At 42.5% G+C, this 12,603-nt stretch overlaps 1 protein-coding gene across 1 annotated transcript in view; it reads left to right on the forward strand.

Annotated features, from left to right (window-relative positions):
• Positions 1-12,603, forward strand: part of DEPTOR (DEP domain containing MTOR interacting protein) — a 78,390-nt gene that overhangs the window by 44,781 nt on the left and 21,006 nt on the right. Inside the window, exons 6-9 of the mRNA XM_065627260.1 lie at positions 5,737-5,922; positions 6,566-6,700; positions 9,922-9,992; positions 10,636-10,740. Coding sequence (XP_065483332.1) covers positions 5,737-5,922; positions 6,566-6,700; positions 9,922-9,992; positions 10,636-10,740 — 497 coding nt within the window. The remainder of the gene's footprint in view (positions 1-5,736; positions 5,923-6,565; positions 6,701-9,921; positions 9,993-10,635; positions 10,741-12,603) is intronic.

The raw sequence follows: 12,603 nt of genomic DNA on the forward strand, positions 1-12,603 counted from the left end.
CATTTTAAGAGAGGAAATTACCTTAGTGAAAAGATAGCATACTTGCAAATGGACTGGGGCCACTGCCTCGTACAGCGAAAAACTCAGAAATGTGTTGTGCGCAGTTGGAAGGAGTTCAGTGCTGCTTTTGTCTTTAAGCAGGGAAAGATATGATGTATCAGCGCTGAAAACTCCATATACTCTGCTAATGCTTTTATTACCTCTTACTCTTAACCCCAGCACAAGCACAGGCTCACGCAAACAAACAAGAGCACACTTCAACATGTCCTTTGCTCTCTTGAGAAAAGCTGCTCCTCCGGCTCCTCCGGGAACTTTGATCTCTTTCCCACCGCTCCCTCGACACGGAGCAGCCGTTCCCCGGCTCCAGCCACGGGCTCGCTTGGTGACAGCATCATGTTTCTGAGGAGTTTCAGAGCAGCTGGAGAGCATCGCTGGATGTGGCCTACTGGGAATTGCAGCTTTCAGCTGGTAGAAAACATTAATCACCATGGTGGAGATGTACACAGATTATCAGCACTAAAAATCACGGGGAGCTGAAGTGGTAGGAGGGATTTGGGGGAAATGCCAGTTGTGAAAATGGTCTGATTTTTAAGGCATGAGTCACACCATTTATTAAAATAGACTTCTGTACTTTTTACAGCCTCCTCCGTTCTATGAAATCAATGTAAAGCTAATATTTCTTTCTGTCTCTGCTGTGGATCAGCCTCCTTCCAAAAGAAGAAAAGGCTGTTTGAGTCCTGTGCAGATCCCAGGATTTTATGTCAGAATCAGAAGCTGAAAGATGATTTGCATGCATGCTGCAATTTATATTTTGTGCATGTGGACAGAAACTCTTAAGCAGCCTAGCATAAGAACCGCCAAATCTGCAATATTAGGTGCTCCCGATCAGAGAAATGCCAAAATAATTAGTCCGATTTTTCTCGTCTTAACAGTAATGTAGATGGGGAATGACTAGCTAAAATCCTTGCCAAGGAAGTTTAGAAACTCTATGAGACAGTAAACAAATAATTGAGCTCTACTAGTGAAACAGTCATTATTTAAAAAGAGGTGTGTTTTCATATAACTAATGGTATAACTAGAAGGCAATAGATGTAGGAAATGAGAATACAAGCCGCTCTCATTGGTGTGAAGCCACGCTGTGCAGGGAAGGGAGGATCTACAGGGTACAAATTGTTCCCAGCTTGTACTCATGTGCAGTACGGTTGTATTAACTGCTACTATGAGCCTGAGCTGTACAAAAGGGAGGACAGCAAGTAACAGAAGGGGTGTGAGGTTGTGACTGCGAGCATGCAGTTCTGATAGCTGAATTTTAGAAGGATAAACAAAGTCTGAAGAAGAGCCGAGGAGGGCTAAAAAAAGTGAGTCAGAATTTAAGAGGTGTTATTTATTCAGTGGATCAAAGATATGTTTGCGAGTTGGCTTGATCACTTCGCAGACGTCTTTAAAAAGATTTCTGACCAGATCTTATATAACTTTCTGATGAAGGTGTGACAAAGTCCAGGGATTAGCAGCTAAAGTTAAACAAATTCAGCCTTCAGTTAAATCTTTATTGCCTGGCGAGGAAAGTCACTGAAGGCTCGAACAGCATGTAAGGGGAAGAGTAAAGTGCTCATCACAGCCTACTTTAAAGTAAGATTAAGCTGTAGTTTTGGAAGATTAATGGATGTCTTTTTAGTTCTGTTTCTAGGAGAAATTTTGTGGCCTGTGAAACTGGGAGATTAGACTAGTGGGTTGTGACTGTAACTCCAAAGTTTGACATCGGTGACTGTGAATCACTGTTGGTGCCTTTCCCCCCAGGACCACAAATGCTCTTGTGCACTTGTATGATTTTGGAGGTTGCCAGTCACCATATAGTTTCTTTACTCTCTTTGGTACAGTTTCCTTCTGTTTCATAAGGTGCACATCATAACATGAACATTTTCCCACATGAGCACTGGTGAATTAATTTGGAACGAAAAACCTGTGAAGTCACCCCACCTTGCTCTTTACATCCCCCTCATTATCTACAAATACAGGTCCTGATCCTTGTCAGGCACGACCTGACAATTTAAGGCAAACTGAAATGAGTGCCAGTTTGCTTTTCTATGCTGCATTATGAAGGGTAGAGAACTAATTCAGGAGGCCCAGAGGCAACAACTTTCATGAGAGGGACAGTTAACTGGAGCAGGAGCCTTGTTGGGCACCACAAGTTTATCTGCTGCTGCCTCAGAGTCGACACTCCACATTGGCTCGAGGGCACAACCGCTAAATTACCTTTAAAGAAATCCCCCCCTGTGCAAATCTGTGCAGTCCTCTCAGCATTCTGCAATCAGCTTGGAAAGGTTTTTCACTCCCACTTTTTTCTGCTGATTGCCGCAAAACACAGGATGTCAAAGCAGCTGCGCTGAGCACCCACGCCTGTGCTGGTACCTCTCACCCAGCAGGTACCCAACGTAACAAAAACAACCTTCTGTGCGTGCTCTGTGTCCGGCATTCACACTGTTGTGATTTACCAAGGACGGGACATGCGCAGCTCCTCCTGGTTAATGCTGTAATTCAGGCACTGCACCCGAGGACGGATTCGGGGGCAGCCTGTACCAGCGTCTGCCTCCTCCTCCTCAACCTCTTCCTTCGGGTCCTTAGTCTGGAAATCCCTGTTCTCCACACCATTCCAAATACACTCACCCTTAGGCAGAGTCCCAGCGTGGACATTTCATCCCATATCATGAATATGTCAGAAAGTTGATGGTTCAAAAAAAAACCACCAATAAGCACACCAATAATTTTGGCGAGATATTTTATTTGATAATGTATGTACAAGGAGGCAGTTTGAGCTAACTACTGCTATTTATTTTCTGAGCTTCTCCTTAAATGTATGTAAATATTATCTCTTAGTCAAGGAATATACAAAATTTGCATGCACGCTATTATTCTAACACTCTTGCATGAAATATGAACTATCATTAGAAATAAGGAATTAAGCTGTGAAAGTCAGCGAGCACTCCAGATTCTGTACTAATACTACTTGTCATAAATATTCTGGTTACAAACCCTTTGTTGTGTAAATCATACATAAATATTCTACAACATATGCTCATTGGTTTTCTCTTTCCCATTTGTGTTCATTTATTGTATAAAAATTCACCCTTCCATGGACTAAAATAGTTACAGCAGGGATGAATTACTTCAATGTAAGACCTAAACTTTGCTATTGTAAATATATAATGTTACGATATTTCAGTCAAAACAAGTCTTGTTATTCTAAAATATGATCAGTATCTTGGCATAAAAAGGATTATATTATGTAGTTTCATGGTCAATAACTATTCTAGAATTTCAGAGTGCTTTATGATGTCTGCAGCAGAAATGTGTGTTGATCTCCGATTATCATAATTCCCGAAGACTGTCAGAGCACTTCAGTTAACGACACAAACAGAACAGAATAGGTTTAATTAAAAGCTGTAGTGCTGTAATATTTAACTTGGATCAGAAACCATATTGATATTTCTTATATTTCAAATGGTTGGCAGCAGTAATTCTACTTTCAAGTGAGTATTTGTGGGGCCCTCTTTCACTTAATGTTATGAATCTCAGTAGTGTGCTGAATAAGTAGAGCTTGTCTTTCTGAGTTTCAGGCAACTCTGTCAGATGTCATTAAAAAAAAGGAAGTTTTCTGTATTTGCGGCAGGTTATTCTAATCGTGTGGTAGGATATTCCTAGATATTGCTACTTTTACTTATTGTGTCAGTGGTCTGAAAATGAGACTGGTAGCTGTGAACACCTACATATTAACTCTGCCTCTGATAGCAAATTGTTTTGTGGATGTAGGCAAGTCTCCAAATCTCTCCTCCTCTATTTCCATTCTTCAAAAATAGTGATTGTTAGTAAGAATTGTTTAATAGTATTGCATAATATGTGTGTCTAGAATGATGAGCACAGCAGCAGTGTGTGTCTGCAATATTTAGCATGTCATAACACAGTAACATTCCTAGCAATGCTAAATTTCACTTAGCAAAGCCATTTGTACAATGTCCCCTCTCTGACAGTGGCCCAGGCAGGCAGGAGACATGCTTCTTTAGAAGATGAATTTATGGCAGTTTCTGTAAATATATGGAGGGCTGTGCCCTGAGGACCATGCCTAGGACTGGCCTCTTCTTTATTGCCTGGATGATGATAACTTACTTGACATCCCTGGCATGAATATTCTCTGAGAGACCACCAGCTGCTGGAGAAGGTGACTGAGCTTTTTTCTTTTTGAGGCTATTCCTTCAGCTCACAAGTGTCCAGTGACAAACTGGAAGTTAATGTCTAAATACAGCCTTTTTTGCAATGCTGTCATATATGTGGTGTACTTCTGTGGGGCTCATGAAGAGCAATCTGAGAGACACGGAAGTGTCAAGAAGCAATGAGAGCAAGAAGGGGTGTGTTGGGGTTGAGGACAAAGGGAGAGGGGGCCAGCAGGGCTCCAGGCTCTGGACCTGGTGTAGCACCTTGGTCTCTGCTACTTTTGGACCCCATGGGCCAGGCAGAGCCAAGAGCAAGGAAAAAATTTGGTGACTTTGATAGAAGGTTGAGGCCAAATGACGCATGAGACTTGGCTGATGTCTGAGTGCATATCTGTGGTGTTGTTTACACTTTAAATATAAATATGTATAACCCACCAGTTCTTATGATTCAATATTGGGAGAAATGCCATTTATAAACGAGGTAAATGCAGAATCTAGGTCCTTTATGGAAATTATTTCTGTGGGAAATCATTTCTGTGGAACGTGATCACGGGAGCTAGGTGAAGATGGAGAAAACACAGCCAAAAAGAAAAGTCCACTGCAGCTATTTAAGATACTGCAGTACTAATGCAGGGAGTGCTCCAGAGGGCTTGCTGTGATCAAGCCTAGAAGGAGTCAGAACATTTTTGGGACGTGGCACGAGTCAGAGCACTTTTGGGACCTGGCACAGAGCTCCATCCTGCTGCTGCGTTTTTCATCTCTATTAAGATGCAGCATCAGTGGCAGCGAATGCGCAGACTTCACGACGATGCTGCAGTCTGCGGGTAGGCTCGGCACTCTTGCTCTGACACCAGCAACCTCAGTGTCAAAGCAGGTTGTAATTAAGACTTCTGTTTGTTACGTAAGAAATGAATTTTGGCCGGGTGCCTGTTCCCAAACCTTGCGTATCCGTGCAGAGGGGAGGAAGTGGCCTGCAGGAAGTGTCTGGGACACGGTGTCTGTGGTTAGCAAGACAGAGGAAATAATACACAGGTCTCGATTCTCTGCCGCCCCGTAGCCCCAAACGAGCTGGTCAGTCAGAGCTCTAAGGGGCTGTCCTAGACTCATGAATTTACAAAAAACTCGATGTAAGAAGCTAAGTCTGGTCTGTAGTAACCGACAGCACCAAGCAGCACTCTGAGGGAGCATGTGTGGACACGGACCATTATGCAACCTGTCACGGAAAGATAAAGTACTTCCATTTCCACTTGACAATAAGAAGGGCTTGTCATTAATCAAAGTAGTGTGAAGGATTCCTCTCAGCAATGGCCATTAAAGTTCATACTTTGTTATTGATGCTATAAAGGCGTGTATATTGAATGTGTCTGCGTGAAGCTGATCACCTTCCTCCTTCTTCTGCGTCTGCAGAGGGGAGGGGAGAGCTCCAGGTGTTGCTTCCCTACACCGAGGTGTGCAGTGCACACATTGCAGAGAGGTATGCTCTGATTTCAATCCTACCAGGCATAGACTTTCTGTCCATTTCTTTTTCCAGTGTCCAACAAGCACCATTTTCTGGACAGCAATTTGCTCTACCAGTGCAGAATGAATTTCCGCCGTCGACGGCGATTAATGGAGCTCCTCACTGAGAAATCTCGCTTGATGCCAGAAAGCCATGACAGCCCATTTTGCCTGCGCAAGCAGAACCATGACAACAGAAAACACACCAGTTTTCTCTCAGGTGACTCATCAACTATACTGCTGTCTATAGGGCGACTCCATGGGATGTTAAACAATCATTTTTTGGCCAAGGGGTTTCAGTGTTTATCTGAAAAAAGCAGGGCAGGATATCATGTATCCCTGTTCAGAAGGATTATCCATTCACTTGATTTACCAAATCTTTAGCTCCCTGGAGTGGTTTTGCACCTGTATCAATAGCATGTCAGATGCTGATCAAAAATCAGTGCCCATGAACACACAGAACTGGTTAAAATCCCTCAAGCCCGAAGTAAGTAGTTATATATTCTACTTGGAGTTTTCAAGAAGAGTAGAAGTGAGGGGAATGGGTCCTGCAGCATTTGCTGCGCAGCAAGGACCAAAAGAATAAATGGGGTGTAGAAGGAAAAATAGAAAAAATTCTTTCCTTCTATTGAAATGCTTCCTAGAAGGCACTGCAATGGGAGCAATTAAGCTATTGTGTTAGCTACAGTATACAAGAGTATATCACACTCATGCGGTGGCTGTTCTAACTATGTAAAACACACTAACTCCTTCCCAGTGTTGTCAGTGAGTGTGGCTTGTTGCTATTTTTTAAAGAAACATGGTAATGGGTTTAATAATTAATACCGGTTCCCTTTCTCTCTGTATTTTCTCTCTGTTTTTAGTGAGTCCCACCAAGGAGATAAAGATTGTGTCAGCAGTCCGGAGGAGTAGCATGAGCAGCTGTGGCAGCAGCGGGTACTTCAGCAGCAGCCCCACGCTCAGCAGCAGCCCCCCCGTGCTCTGCAACCCCAAATCTGGTGAGCACCAGCATCACAATGCACAGGAGACAGGGTGCAGACAGCTGTTTGGGGACAAAGCGACGTGAAGAATGCCTAGCATTGCATTTAAGTTTATCTTTTCAGGGAGAGATTAAAAGTTCACAGCGTCACAGATTTTGTAGACCAGAGGGGATGATTATCATCCTGTAGCCTGAAGTCCTGCTGAACACAAGCCAGACGTCTGCCTCCAATAATTTCTGCATCAAGCCTGTAATTGTGGTTTGAGCTGCAGTTTATCTCTTAGGAGGACATGCAGTCAAGAGACCCAGATTTGCCTCTTCATTGCCAAGCTCTGAACCTATTCAAATCTTCTCCTAGAGACATTCCTTTGGTGCAAGTCAGAGAGTTTAACCATCCAGTGGCTGCTTGAGTTGCTGTGAAATAGCACAACTCAGAAAACAGCAACCTATAAAAAAGTAGGCAGCATTGTTCCAGCCTGTCTGGGACCATTTTAGCATTTTCATTTCTTTAGGTCTTACGCGGGTCTGTTTAGGAAGGTAAAAGTAGTGTTGAAGTTTATTTTCCTTTTGAAAGGATTTCCTATCCCATGCCAGAAGGTTGAACACACCCATTCTTCCACAGTTCACTTAAAATTGTTTCTTACTGTAGATCTGGGAAAAGAGATGAGGATAGATATTGTTTCAGCCTCTCCATATTCTTCAGAAACAGCCCTTAATTTCAAAGCAGAGTCTCTACTGCCCTTTCAAATTTACCGGGTCTCTGCCAACAGTGGTGGGGAGTGTCGTGCAGTGGAGGAAGGCTGCAGTGGGTATGTGTAAGCTTTGCTTACAAAGGGATGCTGGCATTTGAAATGATTACTAGAGAGTGCCTCAAGCACTGAATGAATCCTGTTCAAAACACTGATGATTTACTCTGGAGATGAGTGAGCTGAAGTGTGTTTCATTCCTGCTGTGCAGAGTGGCCATCAGAAAGAAAGGCATAGTTATGGAGATCCTTCCTTCCTTCCTTCCTTCCTTCCTTCCTTCCTTCCTTCCTTCCTTCCTTCCTTCCTTCCTTCCTTCCTTCCATCCCTTCCTTCCTTCCTTCCATCCCTTCCTTCCCTCCCTTCCCTCCTTCCCTTCCTTCCCTTCCTTTCCCTCCCTCTCTTCTCCTTTCAGCACATTTCCTTAACCCTCCTTAGGCTCTGCTGGGAATTCATTATGAGGCTCTAAATTAATTTGTGGGACTCAGTGTACTGGTTGCAGAAGCCATAACCCCCTACACCAAACGTGCTGACCAGCTGGTGGGACACCCTCAGTGCTGGTGGCCGTTGCGTCCTTGGACTATGCTGCTCTTGGGCTTTCGGCACCACCTTCCGATGTGTTTACCCCTATATGCAATGTGTTTGCCCCTATATGAGGAATGCCATGTTTTGGCAGGGTGTCTCTCAGGTGTTCTTCCCAGAAATGCTCTGACAGATTTTATATGGTGAGCTTTTTGGACCCAGTACATCATAAGTACATCCTGGAAAATTTTCTGGGACAGATAAAGCAGCATTCAAGTGCTGCCCATAAATGCGTGTGCTATCTGAAGCATGCCAACCATCCCATTCACTTACGGTTTTGATTATATATGAAGTGTCAACCCATGAGTAGCGAGAACAAGTTTATTTTAATGCAGCTGATTACACAACACTGGAAGAAAAAGGACAGCTGATGTTGCCCTTGCATAGATTCTTTATTTTTTAAAATACATACTCCCTTAGGGCTACTTTTCAAACTCTGAATAGGTTTAACAGACTTATATTTGAAAGAAGACAACAATAGGCTTGTAAACAGGCTTATTTTTAAGAATTATACAATTACCAGCAATGTAGGGTAATTTCTCCTGTAGCACAAGTACAGATCTACACGTCATCTCGCTTAGGTCAACATAAGGCTCTCAGATGTGAATGTTACAGAGGAATTCTTAATCCTCTGCTGGACTATAAAGTGATTTTTTTCACAAATAGTTTCCTGCTATCTGGACCCAGAGCTTGTCGCTGAACTGTGTGCTAATAAACACAAGGTAGAGGTCTATTTATTGTCAGATGAGTTCTGTTGCAGGCAAACACTTAAAAAAAACCCAGGTCATGACTTAGCCAGTCATGTAGAAAAAACAGTCATCAAACAACAACAAAAAATCTGGAGGCATAATGAAGGGAGGCACACAAGGGAGTCCTGTGTGGATGATTTACCTGATACTGATTTGTCAAATGAGCAAAATCATTCAGGTTTTTTATGTTGACCAGGCATGTTTTGCAAAGTGTAACAGTGGCTAAATGACAGTTTGTCAAAATTCTTGGGAAAGTAAAAAAAATACATATTTGTTTATATGCTAGAATTCTCCCTGCTCCCATGAATGTCATTAAGAAATTCATGAATGTCTTCAAATACCATCTGTGGGAAATTTTATCTTCCACCTCTGCCTGAAAGGGCAGACATCATCAAAATTATTTATCACTAAAAGAAAAGCAGCTGTAATTTTAGAGGTGAAGGAGGCAACTATGGTGAGCAGCATGTTATTCCATTGTCCTCCAGCTTGTGAAGCATTTATAGACAGATAAAAACTGGTATGAAGAATGGTATCGATTTGGTTTGGCAGAACTTTACATTTACTTTGTTCAGGGGAAAATTACTCCATCACAGATCAAGGTCATGGGGAATCACCTGCAGAAACTCCCCAGTATTTCCTTTCACGTAAAATCCCAGCCAGCGCTAGGTTACATAGGCTGTCCCTGGGTAAGATGGGTTTAGATGCCTGTGCAGAAATCACTTTGTTGCGATAATTCCTGACTCAAGGAGTATTTTCTTATTACTTAATTCTGTGATTCCAAGCCAACATATGAAATAGCAGAGAGCACCCAACGTGCACAGAGTGAGGCGGGAAGAAAAGCTGCTCTGTGCCAGGAAGGTCGGTCACTTGTTTCAACACTGGACACAGGAACAGGCAGTTCTGATGTTAGTAACAGTGTTTAGTGGTTCTTGATTGCAGACAACAAAGTCTGTTGGTTAAATGCCCCAGTTTTCCAAAGATCTCATAGTTTGTACAGTTATTTTGCTGTTTTTTCCTTGGCTCTTTCACTACTTTCAAGCAAGTCTGCAAGAACTGAGAGAGTGTATGGGAAGTGGGACCAAAAAGATGTTGTATCCCAACATTATTTATGAGGAGAAACTCCAGAGGAATATTTATATTGAACATTCATTTACGTACCTCCACAGTATTAAAGAGACCTGTGACTGCAGATGAGCTCTTGATGCCTGGAGCCCCATATGTAAGAAAAACTTTTACGGTATGTCTCCAGTATTTTTCTTTATTTTCTGCATGTTGTATGCATAAGGTAATCCAAACAGAACATTTTCTGATGGGATAATTAGAGCTTATTTGCATTTGCTAAGATTTGTGCTTTAAAATCCCAGACTCTGTTATCAGTGCTTCCACACATTTCGGATCTGCTTCTGCACTTGTTTATCCTGTCTTTATGCCAATGTAGTACTGCTGACTTAAGTGGACTGTAAAATTACATAAAGCCAATAACATTTGTATTACGCAAACTCATCTAGACTTTGTGCTCCTGGTAGTACTTGCTCTGTAGCAGTGGATTTCCTACTCAAACTGAAGTTTTATACTTAGGTCTTTCTGGACTATGATGTGACAGAAATTTTTATTCATATTCACTATTAAAGAAAGCCATTGGAAGCATCATTTTTTTGCAGCCTCCTAGGTCAACAAAAAAAGATCATTAAAAGCAAGAGGAATCATTTGGGTAGAGCCTTTCCCATGAGTGATGGAGCAGCCTGTCCTTACACAATGTCGTTTACTATGTGTTAGAAGTATAGAGATGCTGAAATTATGTCTTGAACCACTTAGATGGTGCCCCCTTGAATGTCATGGAGCTGGTTGAAGGTGATCACGTCCTTCCGTTCTCTTCCCAGATCGTGGGTGACGCGGTGGGCTGGGGCTTCGTGGTGCGGGGGAGCAAACCCTGCCACATCCAGGCCGTGGACCCCAGCGGGCCGGCAGCCGCGGCGGGGATGAAGGTGGGTTTTCTACACAGGATTATTTACCGGGAGTATTTGTGCTGCTCTGTGAAGGTCTTGGGCTGCCTGTACTCGAGGAGGGAGCAGTGCTTTTGTTTCCAGGGTTGAGTATCTTTGTTGCAGTTTCAGGTGCTAGTGCACAATGAGTTCTGCTGTCTTTTGTCCCACTCAGGTTTATTTTCTTCTGTCCTTAAGATTCTTCAGATCCCTTTTCACATGAACGTGTTTATCCTTTCCTAGTTGCTTTCTTGATCTTTTCCCTTTTTTTGTTGGTTGGTGGGTTGTGCTGTGGGTTTGTAAATTTTTTTAATTTTTGTTTTGTTTTGGTTGGTCGGTTTGGTTTGATTTTGTTATTTTCACCTTTTTCCAGCAATGCACAATTTTAGCTTCACTCTTTACTTTCCAATTTATGTGGTTGCTGGTATGCAGCTTCTGGACTTGTGCCCGTACAGGAAGAGGCAAAGTCAGACATACCTATTGAAAGTGAAGCTAGCATAACCTGTTGTTCACTGTAAAGCAGATAAGACATTTTGGAAAGAAGAATGTGTGATACTTTCATATTTCATAAAGAGTTGAAATAGTTTCATACATGATTTGAGAATAAATAAATAGAAATTCCATGTGAAGGCTTTTGTACTGCTAATGCAGGGCCCACTGACTTACCTGCATGTTTGGATCACATCCTGCATATAACTGTGAATTAATCACTGTCTTGTACAGTGGGAAAAATAAAAGCAGAGCATCCTTTCCCCTTAAAAGGGGCCTGTAAGAAAGATGGGGACAGACTTTTTAGCAGGGCCTGTTACAGTAGGACAAGGGGTAATGGTTTTAAACTTAAAGAGAGGAGATTCAGGTTAGACATGAGGAAGAAATTTTTTAAAGTGAGGGTGGCGAAACACCGGAAGAGATTGCCCAGAGGGGTGGTAGATGCCCCATCCTTGGAAACACTCAAGGCCAGGCTGGATGGGGCTCTGAGCAACCTGATCTGGTTGAAGATGTCCCTGCTTATTGCAGGGGGTTTGGATTAGATGACCTTGGAAGGTTCCTTCCAACCCAAACTATTATTTGATTCTATGAGTCTATGATTATGCCAAGTACAGATAAAAGCAAGAAAGGGAAACAAGCTGCTACACCTACTCCAGTGTCCAGGCTGGGCCAGACACAAAGATTAAATTAGCAGTTTATGTCACTTTTTGTTGTATGGTAATGACACAGATGAAGGTTTCAGATGTATTCCACATGCAACCCAGTTTGCCACAAATTTTGTCCTGCCTTCTAATTCATCTCCCTTTCCCATCACACTCACCCCAGCTGCCTCTCTCCCATATATTGACACCCACCATCGCACGATGCCAGACATGCCATGGCACCCTCCTTACCAAATGCACTACAGAGGTTTCTCCTCTCCATCTGCTGGGTTTTTTTCATGAAACTTGTAAGAGTGTACTGTCTTTGAAACATTTACTTTTTCTGAGTATGGGCAGGCAAAGCCCTGGGCGGGGGGAGCCTGTTGGTGCACGCAGGCAGTACCCTGACACATCCTGCTGGCAAACGGCTTGAAACCTGAGGCAGCTGGAATTTTTTATATGTTTTATTTAATACCTAAGTATAATGTACAGTTACTATTTTTATCTGAAGAGTATCAGTTTCAAATAGTAATCCTGCCTAAAATTTAAAGGACTTAATAAAAATAATGAGTTTCTTCATGTATATGTTCTAGATCCTGAGCTTAGGAGTTTAGTACTTTACAGCATCTTTTACTCTCTGAATATAGCAGCTAGCAATAGAGTAGATCTGTTCTGAATCCTGACTTGTAAAAATAACACTGTAGTGTCATATGTATTATATAATCTTAAAGATTTC

Source organism: Caloenas nicobarica, chromosome 2 (assembly GCF_036013445.1).
Source record: "Caloenas nicobarica isolate bCalNic1 chromosome 2, bCalNic1.hap1, whole genome shotgun sequence".
Classification (NCBI taxonomy): Eukaryota; Metazoa; Chordata; class Aves; order Columbiformes; family Columbidae; genus Caloenas; species Caloenas nicobarica.